This window comes from Vigna unguiculata, chromosome 1, assembly GCF_037176805.1.
Source record: "Vigna unguiculata cultivar grain cowpea cultivar isolate G323 ecotype 2 chromosome 1, ASM3717680v1, whole genome shotgun sequence".
In the NCBI taxonomy this organism is placed as follows: Eukaryota; Viridiplantae; Streptophyta; class Magnoliopsida; order Fabales; family Fabaceae; genus Vigna; species Vigna unguiculata.
In genome coordinates, this window is record NC_140792.1 from 48,420,033 (window position 1) to 48,438,302 (window position 18,270).

Genomic DNA, 18,270 nt, shown 5'->3' on the forward strand with positions numbered 1-18,270 from the left:
ATCCTTATTGATATAAATTATTTTATTATTTAATTTTTTTAAATGTTATAATTATTTTTTCAAAATTTTAATTAATTATTTATAATAAAATTATTTGGATTTCAATTAAAATAATTCAATTAAATACATCATAGACAAAGTAGGTGGGAAAATAGGTCAGTTCGGCCAAGGACCTGCTTCGCTGCCTTAATTTTTTTTAATCTATTTTTAATTTTTTTTTTAATTTCTTTTAATTTTTTTAAACTATTTTTAAATTTTTGTTTATAAATCTATTTTTTATGTATAAATTTATTTATATAATATAAATAAGTATTATTTTTAATTATTTTTAATTTTAAATATAAAAAGATTTAAAAAAAATAAAAAAATGGGTTGATTGGTCCATTTTGGTTCATTAAACGGACCGGGTTACAACACTCCATTTTGGTTCATTAAACGGATTCATTAAACGGACCGGGTTACAACATATTAACGTGTTACAAATTTCAATCCGATCCACTCTTTTTCGTGAAGTGGCGGCCTGAACAGCTTTGAGATCCCTAAACCACAGTTTGACACAATTTCAATTCTAACTTAATGTTATAAAACATTGTCTGACATGTTAACACAGTGTTCCACGAAAGATGAAAACGAGTACGAGATTTTCAACTAAAATCTAAAGAAAGAAACCTTAACTAGTTCATCACCAATGGTTTATTCATTCCCATACACAACCGCGAAACTAACAAAGCTGATGGATTAAGAAAAACAGTTACCCCAACTCGGTGTTTTTCCAAATACACCTTCATCTGTTGGCTTCAAACACAGATTTTCTAAAATCTCACAGTAAGAGAAAAGCAAGGAATGACAGCAGAGAAAACCGGGTTAAGCGATATGCCAATACACATCATATCAGTTCAACAAAGTACTGAAAATGTGAACAGAAACAACCAAAACAGAGGAGTAAAAAGAATTTATAGACCACACAACAACTGATACTAAACAACATTAACATGAAATTGAGGAACATAACAGATACTTGGGAATATCCTTAATCTGCTAAAATCTGCATATATGTATGAGATGAGTAGCATCTATGTTTGCCTAAACAGCAGAACCAAGCATTCTTCTGTAAATCTCTATTCCTTCTTCGTGGACTCTTTGCGTTGTCCCCTCTTTCGAATACCCAAACAGAACCACAGTCGCCAAGCATCAACAACAAATTCAGGTAATGAACATGCAACTGCCCAGAGAAGGGTGTGTGGCCAATATGGTGTGCATCGAGGTTCATAACCAATCCATCGCACACCAGCTTTGGCATAGCCATCTGTTGATGGAACAAAGAATGAAGATTTCCTTATTGATGCCATCTTGGTTGCCACATATAAAGGAACCTGCATCAGAAAAATGACAAAGATCATTCATTGCAAATATATGGAAACTCTTTCACACAAATATAGAAGAAGAATGTAAGATGGAGTAAGGAAAAGGGTAATAGCCAAGGCCATGAAGAATATTCAAGTGCTAATGGTCAATAATTGAAGCCACGTTAACTCAAAAGATGCTATCATGTATTGCTCTATATATATTCATAAACAAAAGATTGATCAGACAATGTTGGTATGCAGAGCATAATAATAGCAAGTACCTCAGAAAGACCGAAAATAGAATGAATGTCATACAACACACGTAACATTAAAGCAAAACTTTTATCAGGTTAGAAAGTGTCGATAATACTCTAAATGCCTTTTGAAGTTGCTACTATGTTCGGATGGTTGAAGAAAAATACACGAAGATACAACCAAACGTACTAGAATTTTTATCAGGAACAGGTTCCTGACATATCTTCAACTTTCAGCAATTTATTGCCTCATCCAAGAAAAGGGTATAAAGGGGATTCATTTCCGTTCACTTTTGTCCAAGGTTTATTTATGTAAGTGAAAAAAAAAAGAGTTATAACTTCACGATTTGTGCCTCAGCAAGCTTATGCTTTCTTTTCATCACCGTATCCAACTAGCTTCAATTGAAATGGTAATTTTTTTGAAGAAAAAAAGTCAGTACCACAATTTCAGCCATAAAGTTAAGAATTTTGGGTCTCCTATGGCCATATCCATTAGATATCCAAAATTCTCACAGTATTAATCAAGTTTTTAAAAACTGTTTCACAATAGCAATTTCTGCTGCAACTCAAGGTTCTTAGGGTACCAGCAGCTGCAACAAGACCAGAACTGTGACCGAATCAGCTGCATCGAGAGGAAATTTCAACCGCAATACCAGGCTTTTATATTAAGAATTACAACAAAACTACATCCATTACCACGACCACAGTTCTAAAAATTTGAAAATAGAGCAGTTCAGCTAGAATACACATCAATAAATAAACTAATTGGCAGAAACTTGATTAGGGGAATTAAGCAAAAATGAGAAAAATGACAATTTTTCACCTGAACAAAAGAGAAAAAACACTAAGCAAGTAAGAAGCTAACATGAACAGTTGCACACCCAAAAAAACAGCACGATACCTGACACTGAACGTCAATTCCACTCTTCTTGTATTCAACATAGAGACATCTGGAAAACTGATCGATGTACCTGAAACAATGAACACAACACACAACCTCAACAACCAATAAATACAATAAAGAGAGAACGCAAAAACCAAGAACAATGAACAACGAGAACTCACGCTTTGGTGGCGGCATAAACAGCATAAAGGGGATCGGAAGGAATGACAATAGCGGCACCAGAACCAATGTTAACAATCGCTCCTCTCTTTCTCTTCAGCATCCCCGGCAGAACAGCCTGCGTGACCTTGGTGGTTCCCACAACGTTAACCTTAATAAGGTTATTGAGAAGCCCCTCGTCGACTTCATGGAAGAACCTGGCGTAAGGGTACGAAACTCCCACATTGTTAACCAGCACTCCAACGTCCAACCCCTCAATCGCTTCCCCAATTTTGGCCACACCCTCGTCCAGATCCCCTGAGAAATCGACCACCACGGTCTTGACCTCGGTTTTCCCGAACTTGGCGACGATCGAATCCGACACGTCTTTGAGCTTGTCGGGGTTCCGACCGACGAGTACGAGGTTGAGGCCTTTGCGCGCGAGCTCGAAAGCGAAGCTCTTTCCAATGCCGTCAGTGGGTCCAGTGACGAGAGCCCAAGATCCGTACTTTCTGAGGTTTTTGGGAGGTCTGAGGAAATTGACGTAGACCCATCTGACAACAACGAAAGCCAGTTTCAGAATCGTGAATAATCCGACAAGAAAGAGCAGCGCGAACCATAGGGGTTGAACCCTTAGCCTGGAGATTATACAGCATTCCATTTTAGGAATTTTGATGGTGTGAATGATGAGAAAGATGATGATGATGGTATGGCTCAGGAGAAGTTTTTGGGCTTATGAGAAGAACAATAAGAGCATCGAATTTATTATGATGATGACGGTGAGTGTGAGAGACAGGTGGTGAAAGGGAAGTGTGGGTGAGGTAGATGAGCGGAAAACCACCAGAATTAAGTAGAAAGTTGGCGCAGTACGGTGGCATTCATTGAATATTCAAACCCCAACATTGTTTTGCACACTATACAATGTGACGAATCGGTTGTTTCATAAAACTACACCTCATTTTTCAATAGAACATTGGATATGAATATCGCCAATTGAAAAAAAAAAAACATTTTTTATTATGGGTAAATCGTGAAACCCAAAAAGTTTTCAAATTTATTTTTTATTTTATTTATTGTTGAAGCTGTGGACGTGTTTGGTTTTGGGTTTGTTTGATTTAGGGTTTGTTTTATTGAAAGTGCAGTGGGTGGTGTAAAACTGGGAGTGGATAAAACCATTGAAAGGTTCGTATTATGGTAAAGCAGAAAAACATTTAGTGTAAGTACATAGTACGTGTCTTCGTTCTACACACGCCTAAGACGTGGTTTTTGTGTTGTGTTGTGTTTAATGGGATAATTATGATTATGATTATTGCAATGATAAATAGTACAATAAATGCACCTGTATTACAGTACTTATTTAATGGAATAATCAAAATGGAGCAGAAAGACCTTCACATGAATTTTGTTCAAAACAGAAAAGAAACAATCACGTTACATAAATAGCACATGGACATTTATATACGTATGGTTTAAATTAGCTTATTCTTCTGTCATTTGATTTAACTATTATTCACTAGTTTAATATTTTAAAAAATTTGCTTAAAAACTTTTGAACTCACCTGTATCTAACGATAAGTTTGATATACAGAATTTGTGTTTGTATTTTACTTTTAATAACATTTTAAAATTATAATGCACAATCTACCATTAAAAAAATGTCAATGTAAAAAGTAAAACATAATCGAACAAAAATATAAAGAAAACAAGCAAATATTAAAGAAAAAAGTATAGTCTGAACCAAAAATTTTAATACCATTAACAAGTTTTTCAAAGAAAAAATAACTATGAGAACACAACAAGAATAAAATCAAGAATAAAATCTGAGTCAAATTACACCATTGTGACAACTACTCTATCCAAATTTTTAATTAAGATTTATAAATATATTACTCAACTTTCTAGTTCATTCTTAATATAAATTCTAAACTTACATTTAAATCTCAAACAAAGTTATTATCCAGAAACCATCAAATTTATTGTCAATAAAAGTAAAGAGTTTGAGTTGCTCACGAAATACACCATGATGTGATGTTGGTCACATGTAAAATAATTTTTTTAAATAAAATGAAATATTATCTGCATACATTCAAAATACAATTAATATAAAAGAAACGATAAAAAATTGTTGTTATTATAATTATTTGATTTTGTGATTAAAACAAGGATTTTCTTTATTCAAAACATTTTATCCATCTCTCTTCATCCTCGCATACAAAACAAACATTACAATATTTAATTTTTTTTATCTATATTCCATATATTTCGAAATAGTTGATAATAAAACTATGTGGTTAAAAAAAACATCATCAGATCCATAGAGTCTTTACATACATCCATTATATTATCTTTTTATTTTGCATAATTTAGATATGAAATAAAATATATATTATATTTTTATATTAAATTATCACCTTTTTTTCAAATAAAAAACACTTAACTTATGAAACTCACAGGATTTTTAATCTGATCAACCAATAAACTTTAATGCTATCTCAAGTAGCATAAATTTTCACAATAAATTGATATCCTATGGTACAAGTGGAGGTGAAAAATATTTTTAGTTGAACAGCTGGCTCTACTTAACCACATGGTTGTACAAGTTAACCAGAAAGATGGCAAAGCAAATATTCAAATACTACTAAATTAAGTAAACACAGACCAATCACAGTTAAAAGCAATAAATTAAGTAAACACCATGGGAAGTAGGTTAACTTCCAAAAAGTAAAATTCAAAAAAAAAAGTATAATTATTTCATTAGGGACCTCACATGTCATATTTTATTGAATACTTTATTGAATACGAATATATGTCAAACACAAATAAATAATATAAATTAAAATATCATGCATCATATATCATTCAGAAATGTAGATCATAATACGAATGTATCAAATACAGATAAATAATATAAATTGAAGTAGCATGCATCATAGATCATTCAGAAAGACTTGGTCATTTGTACTATAATCTTAACTTATGATGTTTGGTTCTTGGGAATCAGATGCAGCTAATGATGTTTTTTTAGCTTTGTTGGAGTCCTTGGAGAGTCCTTTTGCACGAAAATAAAGAAAATAGCGTAACATGTAGGAATCCATAAGTGCAGGAGGAATTGCCCTTATGGAAACCCTTGCACAGAATGAAGAAAGTATGGCTCGACCAGTTTTTCATACCCAATCCACCTTATGCATGTTTTGCTGTACAATTCTGGTGTTGGCACGAAAACTGAGCTCTTCATTTTGGTCATTTTTGTTGATACAAATAATGGAACCTGTATGTATGTCTGTATAACTCAGCACCACATCAAAAATGATCACAAACAGTTATATTGTAATGTGATATCTATTATTTGATTATGTTCTAATTCTTGCATGCATATACTATTAGTGTGTTTTAATTTTACCATTCAGAATTATAGTTGAAAACAAATTAAAAAATTGTGAGTACAGAAACTAAAACGAGTTAAAAATGTATTATGTTATGAAGTGCAGCAAATAGTTGTAGTATGCAGAAACTAAGTACCCTTTGTACAATTTCTCCTCCTAGTTTATGACTCAAACTATACATGAAAATAAGTTACTTCTTTATGGCCTTGTCCCACATAAATGGATGGTCCTGTGATTATATTTTTTAAAAATATTAAATATATTTCTAATCTCTAAATTTGAATACAAAATTAAAATTTTTCTAACTTAAATTTTGATACATCTTAATCTTTAAAATTTAAAAATATAGTCTTCATCGAATTTTGTTAAATTTCTTTTATCTATATTTTATATCTATATTTTAGATTAACATTTGAAATGCAATAATATGTATTCATTTGGAGATGTTAAAGAAAAATAAAAAAATTATATTTATTTATTTTTAAAGTTTCCTTATCAAATTATATCAAAATCTAAAATATGAATAAAGTGTTTTCCACTGGTAATTTATCGATGCTACTTATAGTGAATGATGATACTCTAAAACCAAACAATTAGAACCTTAAAAGGGTATGAAAGATGCATGATGAAATAATTTCAAACAGAAAGTGGAGAGAAGATGCAAAAGAGGACCACCTGACATTGGATATCAATTCCTTGATGCTTATATTCCAAACTGATGCATCTGGAGAACATTGCAAGATATCTGAAAAACATAGCAAGTGCATCTCAGATCTGGATTCACAATTTTTCATTCAACTACAAATAAAATCATAACTCGGATAGTGAAAATATCTCTGCTTTAAACATCAACATTTTCTTTTTATTTTTCAGTTGGATTGGTAAGAAAAGGACTAGATGAGGTGTTATCTTGGGTAAACTCCTTGAAATATCTGTTCAACATGATTTAAGATGATATATTCAATTCTAAATTGAAGAAAACGCAAAGGATATTTCCTCATCAAAGTCTAGATCATGTGCAAATGAAAATGAAGCCACATTTCCATTCTTATCATAGTTTGGACAGAAAAAAGAAAAACATAAAACTGAACCAATTAAAGTGAGATTTCCTATCAAACAAAGAACATTCCCACCTAAAAAAGCTAGCATGTCCATGATACATGGAATTGGAGAATGGAACAAACTTAACCATGAACCAACTTACCCTTTTGTAGCAGCATAGAGAGTGACTAGAGGGTACGAAGGAAGCACCACGGAAGAACCAGAACCAATGTTCACTATAGCACCCTTTTTCTTCTTGATCATGGATGGAATCACAGCCTTTGTGATCCAAGTTGTTGCCTCCACATTCACTTTCACAACAGCATCCATAAGCTCCGAATCAACTTCATGAAAGAATCTTGCATAAGGGTAAGCCAAACCAGCACCATTAACAAGCAAACCCACATCCAAACCATCCATTGCTTCCTCTATTCTCTTAGCTATTTCTTCTCCATCAACTTTCTGCATATCTATGACCACGAACTTCACCTCAACGCCATGTCTCTCTCTTATTTCCTTCAATGTCGCCTCAAGTTTCAGAGGGTTTCGACCAACCAAGAGAAGATTGAGTCCCTTGGATGCCAGTTCGAAAGCCATGGCCTTGCCAATCCCATCAGTGGATCCAGTGATTATAGCCCAAGAACCATATTCTTTGAGGTTCTTTGGTGGCCTCAAGAACATCACCCACACCCACTTGAGAAATTTGACAAACACCTTGCACACACAAATGAAGCCTATAGTGCTTGTTGCCACAAGAAACTTGTCCAACCCCTCCATTTTCTTTCAGCCAAATTGCAAGAAATCTCACGACTTTCTTTCTTTCTAAGACTTTAACCCTATCCGCATCACAAATGGAAAAAATAAATAAAATCAGTGCAGTTTAATGTTTTATCAACCTTCATCCATATGATTTTTGTTCTAAAGTATTTAATCAGCTCAAATATTGTAGAATATCAATTTCTTAAATAAATCTTGGTACAACAAAAGGAATAATAATTATTTTTGTTGTGGACATAACAAATAGCTTGTATTTAACAAATTCGAGACTGCTTAATACATTTGTCATTTTTCTTTTAATATTTTCATGTATCTTATATAATAAAATATTTGCCACCAAGCTTAAAATGAAATAAAATAAAGTTATATACAAATAGTATGATAATACACTATGTACTTTTAAATATTATTACATTTTAGTATTGTTATTTTTTTTTTATCATTGTTATCATATTAATTTATTATTAATATATCTAAATGTAGGGTTAAATAATAAAAACTAAGCAATATAAATAGTGCAATAATTACACTATATGTCAAATCATCTTTGTAATTGATTAACTGTAAATAAAGGTTCAGAAATATTACAAGGTCGCAAAAAATAGCGTGATTTACTGAGAATTAATTCTAGCTTGGAAATTACAGAGAAAAGTTTATGAATCTGATTGTTATAAATATTGTGTATTCAGGATTATTGGATTGCAGCACCTAAAGAATAATATATCTGTAAGATTTTTCTTACAAGTACTCCTATAGTATAATATATTTTTATTTTCTGATAAAGAAAAAACAGTATATACAAATATTTTTTAAAAATTAAATAAAATATTCCCAACAGTTTCACAATAAATTGGCAACCAATAATATTGTTATACATTTCTTTCATTTCCCTCATGTCAGCTTCTATATTTCTACTACCAACAATATAAAATATCAGCTACATTTGTTTTAAAAATGAAAATACTATTTTTTTACTATTATCTCACTATTATTTTAATTTTTTTAATTCAGTTCTCACTATTTTTAAAAACCTCAAATTAATCTTATTTTTAAAAAATATAATTAAATGTATTTTTTTTTATTCGACGCTACCGACCTCACATTACAGTTATTGTCGTTAGACAACTCAGCCACCATGTTGAAAAACAAAATACACGAAATCATTAAAAAAAAAACAAATTGAGACTTTCATAAGCCAAAACAAACTTCAAATAGTGTCTTATAAATTGTTACAAGTTATTAAAATAGATTTTCTAAATAACTTGACTGAATGAAGTTTGCTAAACATTACGTATGAAATCAGAGGATAATTAATGATAATCTTAGTAAAAGGTGCATCCTACCTACTACATAAATGAAATGTCAGATCTACCAAGTACAGAATAAGACAAAAACATTTTGTTTGTGTGTTTGGTTGGATAAAGTGATTTGTCAATCAATGATGTTATTGATATTTTTCAAAATGTTCAGATTTTCTTTTCTTATTATTTTTCTGTTGATTTTTTAAAATATATATTGATGATGAAATATTATAAAAAAAAATACAAAAACAGAATACAACCAGCTATCAACTCAGTTCATTCCTGTCACAAACTAAAACAGCAAATATCCATCACTCTAGATAAAATATATTTGCATAAGTGCTAAATTTGATACCAAATAATGCAAAACCACTTCTAGAGACATGTAATTAACATCTTTCTTTCACAATACTGTTGTTGTTACAAGTAATTATCAGAATGAAAGAGATAACATATCATGAGAGGAAGGTGGGTGTTGTTAGCTTCATACAACATTTTGATCTCTTTCTTGTTCCTTGTACTCTTTAAATGCTACACAAACACCTGGTTCAAATGAAATTAGTATAATACAAGCTACATGCCAGAAAGTACATGGTCCTAGCCTAACTGTACGGATGCTACTTATGCTTTATAGATTGAAAATAAAAATGAAAAAGTCAGAAAATACTGTTACTTCTTCCTTATATCTCCCCCACTTTCCTCCACTGTTCATCTTCTATGGACAATGAACATAAATGTAGTCAGAAAAAAACATATCAGTAATTTTCTTTTTTTAAGGCATTACCAAACTAGAGAACTTGTGTAAATAAGTGTGGTAACAACTAACAAGTCATAAGTCAGTAGTAGTATCACTGCTACAGCCTGAGCTCTTGAGAAGATGGTCCTGGTGAAAAGGATCATCTGCACCATGCACAGAACTCAACCTTGGGGAAAAGTTCCACCCTGTCATTTGTTCCAACTCATATTCATTGGATCTCAAATTGGAGTCTTCTTGGAACTTCAGGAAGAACATCGATGACCAGTAATCTCGTGCCAGGTTCTGCACAAGTGGAATGTTCAATTTAGATGAAAAACTGTGCAGCAATGGCTTGCCTAATTTTAATGGAAAAATTTAGATACTCGTGTGACGTTGTTTGTAATGTTGTCTAGATTCTATCTTCATTTATTTCTCATAAAAAGAACTGAGTATGAACCTCAGGACATAGGTTGTCAACATAATAGCTGAGATGTGAAAGTTCATAATGATGTCTAACATGATCTTATTTGGAATGTGAGAACATAACATCACTCAATTTTAATCAAGGGTGTCTCCTAAAATTGTGTTGAGCCTAAGAAACTTACAGTTCTCATCAACTGAATGATCTCGTTGAGTGCATTTTGGAAGAGATCAAGGCGCGCTAGGTTGGAAGTAGACAAAATTTCTTGTTTGCTTCTATGAGAGATATTCACCTCCATTGCCGCACCTGTAAAATTATATTCTAGCAATAATATCAGAGAAAGCTCCCATATTTGAAGGAAAGATTGCAAAACATTCAACTCATTCACTGGCACACCATGGATGAGACATACGAATGTGTTAAATCAAATAACTGTGTTGACAAAAGGATTGAAAGAAAACTGATCTTACAGTTCTGAATATGGCAAAAACTGATCATTGTGGAAATAACCAAGAGAAAGGATGAAAGAAGGAAGCCACCTGGAATAGGAATTACACACCTGCAACTATGTATTTCTGAATAACATGTCGTGCCATATAGATCCTTCTCACGCAGTCATCTTCAGGTATTTTACTAAGCTCATACACTTCATCAAAGAAGTGCACACTCTCCCCAGCCAAGCAACTGTATATATGTGAAAACAATATTACTTTTCTTTTTTTAGTTTAAACAAAGATAAAAGAGAAAAATATGCATACTTTAGTCCAACTTTGATGTTTAGATGCAAAACTTTCATCAGAATTCCTCGAGAGAAACTATAATTCGTACAAATATCTACCAACATACTGGTGTAGAAACAAAGGATGTTTTACCTATCAGCAAATGCCATAAAAGATTGCCGGAATCTCTTATTCAAGAGAAGCTTATCCAATGGCTCATTAGGATCTATCCTTGAAATTGGTTCACTTTGTGCTAATACCCCACTATCAGGTATGCCCAGAGCCTGGCTCATTGTGCGAAATTCTCGGGTTTCTCTTCTCCTCAAGCTGATTTGTGAGAGAAGTGGTTGAGAACTTGATATTGAAAAGAAAGCAACCACAAGTATGCTAGCCTTTGAACAAAACCCACATAGAATGGAAGTAAATAAAGCATTCACAGAGTAATCACTTGGACTTAACTTCCAACGTATTGAAAATGTCTGAGATTTCATAGTATTGAGACATAAGAAACGGTAGGAAAGCATACCACAACTAAAAGCAGAAATCTAGAGGCAACTTCAAGCCATGAGATATTGTCATAAACTTCATTAAGTATGTAAGCAGTAACCCAAACAACTGCCATGATAAATAAGCAAAGATAAATCATAGAGATCACCAAGAAAAAGCCTTGCAGAAAATATCCATTCTCATATTTGATAACACTACTTTGAAAATAAATAAGTCGATACAGGACCGGGCAATGCAAAATGAATGCGGTGGTTTTTACTTTAGAAAGCCATGGTTAAATGTGATTAAAAAATTGTGGTTGATGAAGAAACTATAAAGTATGAAGTCTATTTTCAGAAAGTGAACAATATTGTCTTTAGAGTAAATATTATGTTTAAGGTAAAGCTTCTGCAAAACTAGTTGTCGGAGCACACTAGTTAAAGAATATGCGATATCTGTAACATTTGCAAATATGAATTTCGGAGTGAACATTGATTATGGTATCACATTTTTAACTTGGATGTTACACATTTAGATTTAGGTAGAAAAAACTTTCTTTTTTTCCTGAAAACAGAAAACCTAACTTACTAAGAAATTAAGGGCTAATTCATCTCCTTAGTAACACATCCTTAGAGAACAGGTTACTAAGAAGCTAGGAACATCAAAATAAACAGAGAAATAAGGAGTTTTTTATAAATCTAGAAAAAGGTGTACCAATGGACACAGCTGATACGAGTATTCCCCGCCAGAGGTCTTTGAGTTCATCAAACCTGAATTCTATGTGATGAACAGCAGTTGTAACTCCAACCAAAATAGCAATATACACTGAGTGAAGGGTTATAACTGGGATGGTCCATTGAGCTCTCATGTGACAGCGACTGCTTAGAGGCTTCATCCAATGGATAACTAGAGAATGAATGAATAATTCTATTAGAAATAAATAGGGGAAAGAACATAAACAAATGAGACAGGATTGAGGAAAGAAAGGGAAGTGGGTTCTGGCAATCACTTCCATAAACTTCACAAGATGTTGAGAAAATCATGGACATTAAGCAGAAACACTTAAAATAAAATAACTATGTCAACTGAAGAGACAACAAAGTCCAGCAAAATTTTGAAATACTAGATAGAAGGAGATAAAGAAAATGAAATTCTATGGATGAAAGTGAAAAAATTACACCGGCAGCACTAAATAAAAACTAGACTGATAAGAAAATTAAAATTAATTCAGATTCATACCAGCAGCACAGGCAATCCAGGGAAGTAGAATAAGTGGAAGAAATATATATGATCTTATCAGTGGTAAACGTCTCCTGAAAGATCAGTAAAGGAGGAAATTAAACACCCAAGCCATAAATGAATGATGACTCCTTTAGCACCAGTTAAAAATTGCAGTAAGAAGTATCGACAACAAAATATTATAGCATCTCGAAGTAATAGGCAAAGTGCCAATTAATTATGGCCAATCATGAGTACAAATAACCGCATCAGTAAAAAATCACAAGCCTCCATGAGCTCAAGTGAATAATAGTTTCACCAGTGAAAACCAATCAGACAAACAGAATGTTATGATCATATAAATTCAACAGGTTGGTTGCCATGTGTTGTGGTTGTGGAAAATACACACTGACTGCTTTAAGCTGTGGATCATGAAACGAAAAACTTCTCCACAAATTAAAATTAGTTTATGAATAGTTTAAAGATGATCTTTTAGAGGAACTAATATGGGAAAACTTCCACGAAATTGACTTATGAATAAACTAATCTTTGTTTATGAAGAAACTAATCTTCTCCTACAAGTGTTTAAGGAAAAATTTGTTTGAACAAGTCCACAGCTGATGATTTGTCCATAACTTGTTGAGTTCATTTCAGTAAGCCCTCCAATATCTATGACCACTCATGAAAAATAGCTTAGACTTTAATCATATTTCCTATTCTGATTACCCAAGAAAGTATACATAAGAGTTTACAAGATAAATAGTTACCCATTAAGCACTTAATTAAGTTGTTTAATCCAAAAGCACCCTAAAGCCATCATTTTGACTTTAACGGTTAACAGCTAGACAGTCAGAAACTTCCGACAAGATGTCACTTACTTGACAAAGATAAAATATAATTGTGAAGCCTGTGTTATGCGACAGCTTAAGAGCAAACCAAACCCTAGTGGACCTTCACCCCAGGCTGAAAATAAACAGGAAAAACATGATTAAAGTGTTCCTCTTTTCAATACGTAAGCATAAACAAGTCAGAAAAGATGGCAAAAAGAAAGATAACCTCCCCATAGGTAGCACGACCGCAACCAATGCCTCTCCCCAAGTTTCAAATAATTATTCGATATCTGCATAAAAAACAAATATACAATCACTAAGCTTGAGAACAAGGCAACGTTGAGTTGATACTGCAGTAACACCAAACTACTTCACAAGTTGGGATTGTTTAATTTAACAGAAAATAAATGACAGAGACATAAATAACCCATTTCTACCACGAGCGATAGAAGAAGGAAGAAGCTGGCAACAATTTGAATTACAGGTATCCAGAAGCCACTGCCTTTGGTACGAGGAACCTTGTGAACTATGAAGGGAACTATGCACCATAAAACAAGCCTGAAGAATAGAAGCCAACCAACAGCAAATGCATCATAAAACAAATGTCACATATGATCTGTTTAGACAAACTTCTTCGTAACCACTTTCAAAAAGTAAAATGATTTTCACAATAAGCTAAGATAAGTTTGTACATAAACTAATTTTATGAAATTATTTGATACCATAAAAGTAATTATAGTCTAAACGTATATCTCATTTCGAAACAAATGATACCGTAAAGACGAGCCAAAAGAACAAACCAAATCACCCAAAAACAGGAATCACATGAATCATCAAAGAGAGAGCCCCACCAAGGAAACACCCTTAATCAGTAAGCAGATCAGGTAGGGGGAAAGAAGCAATTTTGCTTCATAGGGATGGAGGGAAACCAAAAGGGTATATATAAATAAATACAAGATTTCAACTTTTTACTGAAGCTCAAAACTCTTAGGGTCATAAGATCAAGCAGGTAAAGTGGCAAATTTGGCACAACAAGAACGACCCGTTACACACGAATAAGGGCAAAGAGAGAAACTTACACAGTGAAGGAAAGAATGGATAGAGCAATGGCTATATAGTCTGTGGGGCAACCTCCTTTGACGGCGCAACTCGGCATTCTGATTTCATTTGACAGTTACAATCTGCAGATTCAGAGTTCAGAGTTCAAACAGTTGCATTGAATCGAAGCTGCCACTTTCCTGTTCTGTTCTGTTCCTCCTTAATTATGCTGAGAACACAGTCCTTCACTCCCACGTGATGTTTGTTTCACCACAATTTGCTTGCTTCGGAATTTCCCAAGATATATATATGACAGTCCTTTTAAGAATTGTTGTTTTATTCGACAAATACCAACCAAAGTGTTAAAAGACCTTGACTTGTACGGAAATCATAAACCAATCTCTTACCAAATCTTCCTACTCAACCCTACACTATACTTTCATAATTAATTATGCTTTGTTAATTTTAAAACAATCATTTCATATACATACTCATATATTACAAGATTTCTTTAAAAAAAGTTCATATAGGCAACAAAACTTTACATAAATTGAATAAGGAGTTTATAAAATTGAAAAAATAATTCATATAAACAATTTTCTTTTATTTATAAACAATTTCTTCTAAATTTAAAATAAGTAGATCTACATTAAAATAATACTCCTTATTTATAAACAAACTTTAGTTTTAATTCAAAGTTTATGATACTTATTATAAAATAAATTATAACAATACATGTAGACCAAATTCTTTTCCTAATATCAATTTAATTTCCTTCCTTTCTTTTTTAAGTTTCTCAGTTAACTTTTTTTTTTTTTATTTAAGCACTATCTGTAAAATTTAAGACAACAATTATATATATAAAAGTAGCATGCTTCATCTAGAAGCACACGTGTGCGGTATTTAATTAAACATGGCTAATTCAAACGTTTCGTGATTAAATTCCATCATCACATACAACTTTTCAACACAGCATTCATTTAAATTATTGATGGAAGACGGCTGCATAAAGATATTCTGTAAAATAAAAAGCAGAAACTGGGAAAGTTTAGCAATAAAAACACCCTGATATAAAATTAGGGGTAATATAATAATATATATTTATGGTTTATTGACGTGCAAAAAGATTGACATTGATTCATGTAAGTATGTTGCAATTCATAAATAACACAATACAATACATGAAACAACTAAAACAGGATTCATCCATCAGCTGCACTATTCACTTCACCCGAGTCTCAAGAACAAATTAATAAGTATTAATAAGATTTTGAATCAATCCCATCAACGAACACCTCCTTCTGTAATAATCTTCCTCTATGGGCCAAAGCAAAACCATTTTTTCTGCACCAAAAAGATGAACACAAATAAGATCACGTAATTGAATCTGCATTGAAAGGAATTCTTGTTGCCAAAATGGGTATATCTCAGAATGCATCATCCAAGATTATATGTCAGATCATCAAAATTGAAAATGGGCATATATATATATATATATATATATATATATATATATATATATGTATATATATATATATATATATATATATGTCAGATCATGAAAAACTGGTAATTGTTAATCATAGTTTGAAGAAAATGTACCTTTGGGTTAGTGGAACTCTTGCTCTTTTTTTGATTCTTGCGTTTTCGAGAATCGTGTTTTCGTTGAGAAGGGAATCGTCCCGAGACTGAGGCGACTTTCTTTTCATCTCTGGCTTTGTTGAATATAACAGTGAATCCTTCCGCTGAAGCAGGATCGTTCACATCCCAATCCCCAAACTTGGGTAATGGCTTTCCTTGTTGTTGATCATACTGCATGAACAAAAATGTGAATAACACCCAAAAAACAGAAACAAATGATGAATTGGTTAAAGCTTTTGCCATGGCATATTGCAAACAATCTTAAGATTTGCCAACAAAGAGAATGATGGCATAAACAAGATTTGTTTCCATAAAAGAAAATGACTATTGAAAAGATTGATTCTTTCTTCTGGATTTGATCAGATATATCATCTGGGTCGATAAAAAAATTGGAAATTTTTCCTTTTTATCGTTTGTAACAAGCTGTTTCGTTCTTACAAGAAAATAAGAGAAATGATATGAATGCAATGCCATGCATGGTAATTGAGAAGGTGGTGAAGAAGAAGGAATCGTACCGAAGCCATGGATTGAAGCTTATTGATAATCAACAAAGCCCGAAATGAAAAGAAAAATGAATAGATACAGAGAATGATGAATGCGAAAAGTGATGGAATGCATAGCGTTTTATAAAAGATCTAGAAGAAGAGATAGCTGTAGGGTTTCCATGGCCAACTCATCTAAAACACGCTTTAATTAATTTTTAATTAATTGTGTACATTTTTTTATTTTTTATTTTTAATTTTTTGTTAACTATAGCACAGACCAAATGTTGTCCTTTTCCCACTACTGTTTCTGTTACAAAATAACAATTAACTTTTTACGGTTTATATTTGGACAACAAATAAAAAACGCAACTTTAATCTGACTTTTTTTTTGTTTTAACATTAAAATGTGTTTTACTTTTTGTCATTTTTTCCAACGGGAGAAAAGGATGCTTGAGAGACTAATATTGGACGTAGATTATTTCAAATGATTAAAACTAAAATATAAATATTTATTTGTTCCAATCTTCTCTTAATTCTGTTTTATCTGTAAATGATTTATATACTCAATAATTATTATTTATTTTCATAACCCTGTTTCCGTTTCAAAATAACATCTGACTATTTTTACAATGAATGAAGTATTAATAGCTTATTCAGTCTACCTATTTTTAGTATTTTGATTTTCCATTAAACGATTGAGTATATTCACTTCAGAATAAATAAGAGATTTTTTAATAATAAAAAAAATGCATAGTGAAGAGTTGTATAATAATCATTTTTAAATTAAAAAAATTACACTTGTAATTAGTTGTGGTGTGAATATCTTCCTCGTATGGTAAGTTAACGTACGGGAAGAAGCGACTCGTTCATCTCTCTATCCAACCTTCACCTCATTATTAACTAGAGAACGTGTTGTTATTATTGGAAACTATTTTATATATTAATACTCTTACATTGTTTACAAATTAAAATAAAAAAATTAAATATATTTTTCTATTTCAATTTTTAGAAACTTTTTTAAAGATAAAACTATAAGGAAAGTCTAAAATACAATAATAATTTAAATATGGTCGTGCAGAGTTTCTTTCTGTCAAAATGGATAATCCTACTCGATTTGGCTCGATCCACCACGGATTAATGATTTAGTGAACTAATCCAACCCGATTCACTTTTTAGTGAGCCAAAATAATTCGACTTTGGCCCGGCTTACCACGGGTTTACTTAATTAAAAAAAATACATTTTTTTTATTTTTTTCAGTCAAAACTAAATTGTAATTCTAATTAAAATCTAAATAAACTTTAATACAATCTAAATACAAATCAAAATAAAAAAAATACAAATTAATTATGTGTTGGCTAAAAAAGGCAGCTTAACATGATCCATATGTAAAGCTCAACTTAATAAAAATACTTGTGTAACCCTTTTATCTGCGGATTGGTTCACCAACCCGGCTCACTACAGGTTCAACCCAGGTGAGTCGGATTCTAGATGAGTCGGGTCAAAAATTAACCCGTATTGAAATTTGTAAAAAAAATTAACCCAATCCGGCCC

At 32.1% G+C, this 18,270-nt stretch overlaps 3 protein-coding genes and 1 pseudogene across 4 annotated transcripts; all 4 read right to left on the reverse strand.

Annotated features, from left to right (window-relative positions):
• Positions 1 to 844: 844 nt before the first annotated feature.
• On the reverse strand, positions 845 to 3,565 carry LOC114191327 (very-long-chain 3-oxoacyl-CoA reductase 1-like). The gene is made up of 3 exons (XM_028080499.2): positions 2,666 to 3,565; positions 2,502 to 2,571; positions 845 to 1,373 (listed from the first exon to the last, which is right to left on the reverse strand). Exons 1-3 carry the CDS (start codon positions 3,301 to 3,303, stop codon positions 1,119 to 1,121), a joined length of 963 nt encoding a protein of 320 aa, XP_027936300.1. The 5' UTR covers positions 3,304 to 3,565; the 3' UTR covers positions 845 to 1,118.
• Positions 3,566 to 5,471: 1,906 nt separating this feature from the next.
• On the reverse strand, positions 5,472 to 7,999 carry LOC114179998 (very-long-chain 3-oxoacyl-CoA reductase 1-like; annotated as a pseudogene). The gene is made up of 3 exons (XR_014996755.1): positions 7,230 to 7,999; positions 6,701 to 6,770; positions 5,472 to 5,910 (listed from the first exon to the last, which is right to left on the reverse strand). The product of XR_014996755.1 is annotated as a very-long-chain 3-oxoacyl-CoA reductase 1-like (transcript).
• Positions 8,000 to 9,505: 1,506 nt separating this feature from the next.
• Positions 9,506 to 14,895, reverse strand: RGS1 (REGULATOR OF G-PROTEIN SIGNALING 1). The gene is made up of 11 exons (XM_028085537.2): positions 14,634 to 14,895; positions 13,992 to 14,112; positions 13,781 to 13,844; positions 13,603 to 13,687; positions 12,746 to 12,819; positions 12,221 to 12,412; positions 11,547 to 11,635; positions 11,174 to 11,412; positions 10,861 to 10,985; positions 10,486 to 10,607; positions 9,506 to 10,183 (listed from the first exon to the last, which is right to left on the reverse strand). The coding sequence occupies exons 1-11, from the start codon at positions 14,708 to 14,710 to the stop codon at positions 9,974 to 9,976; spliced, it is 1,398 nt and encodes a 465-aa protein (XP_027941338.1). The 5' UTR covers positions 14,711 to 14,895; the 3' UTR covers positions 9,506 to 9,973.
• Positions 14,896 to 15,647: 752 nt separating this feature from the next.
• On the reverse strand, positions 15,648 to 16,892 carry LOC114163733 (uncharacterized). The gene is made up of 3 exons (XM_028048031.2): positions 16,749 to 16,892; positions 16,195 to 16,404; positions 15,648 to 15,936 (listed from the first exon to the last, which is right to left on the reverse strand). The coding sequence occupies exons 1-3, from the start codon at positions 16,755 to 16,757 to the stop codon at positions 15,910 to 15,912; spliced, it is 246 nt and encodes an 81-aa protein (XP_027903832.1). The 5' UTR covers positions 16,758 to 16,892; the 3' UTR covers positions 15,648 to 15,909.
• Positions 16,893 to 18,270: the final 1,378 nt, after the last annotated feature.

Excerpts from the sequence above, each read along its gene's own strand:
- LOC114191327 (XM_028080499.2), bottom strand. The coding sequence starts at position 3,303 with ATGGAATGCTGTATAATCTCCAGGCTAAGGGTTCAACCCCTATGGTTC. Across the intron at positions 2,572-2,665 it reads GTTTATGCCGCCACCAAAGC|GTACATCGATCAGTTTTCCA; the intron begins GTGAGTTCTCGT and ends TCATTGTTTCAG. Across the intron at positions 1,374-2,501 it reads GAATTGACGTTCAGTGTCAG|GTTCCTTTATATGTGGCAAC; the intron begins GTATCGTGCTGT and ends TTTCTGATGCAG.
- RGS1 (XM_028085537.2), bottom strand. The coding sequence starts at position 14,710 with ATGCCGAGTTGCGCCGTCAAAGGAGGTTGCCCCACAGACTATATAGCC. Across the intron at positions 12,820-13,602 it reads TTATATTTTATCTTTGTCAA|GAGACGTTTACCACTGATAA; the intron begins GTAAGTGACATC and ends CTGATCTTTCAG. Across the intron at positions 12,413-12,745 it reads CTGGATTGCCTGTGCTGCTG|TTATCCATTGGATGAAGCCT; the intron begins GTATGAATCTGA and ends TTCATTCTCTAG.
- LOC114163733 (XM_028048031.2), bottom strand. Across the intron at positions 15,937-16,194 it reads AGAGTTCCACTAACCCAAAG|AAAAAATGGTTTTGCTTTGG; the intron begins GTACATTTTCTT and ends TTTTTGGTGCAG.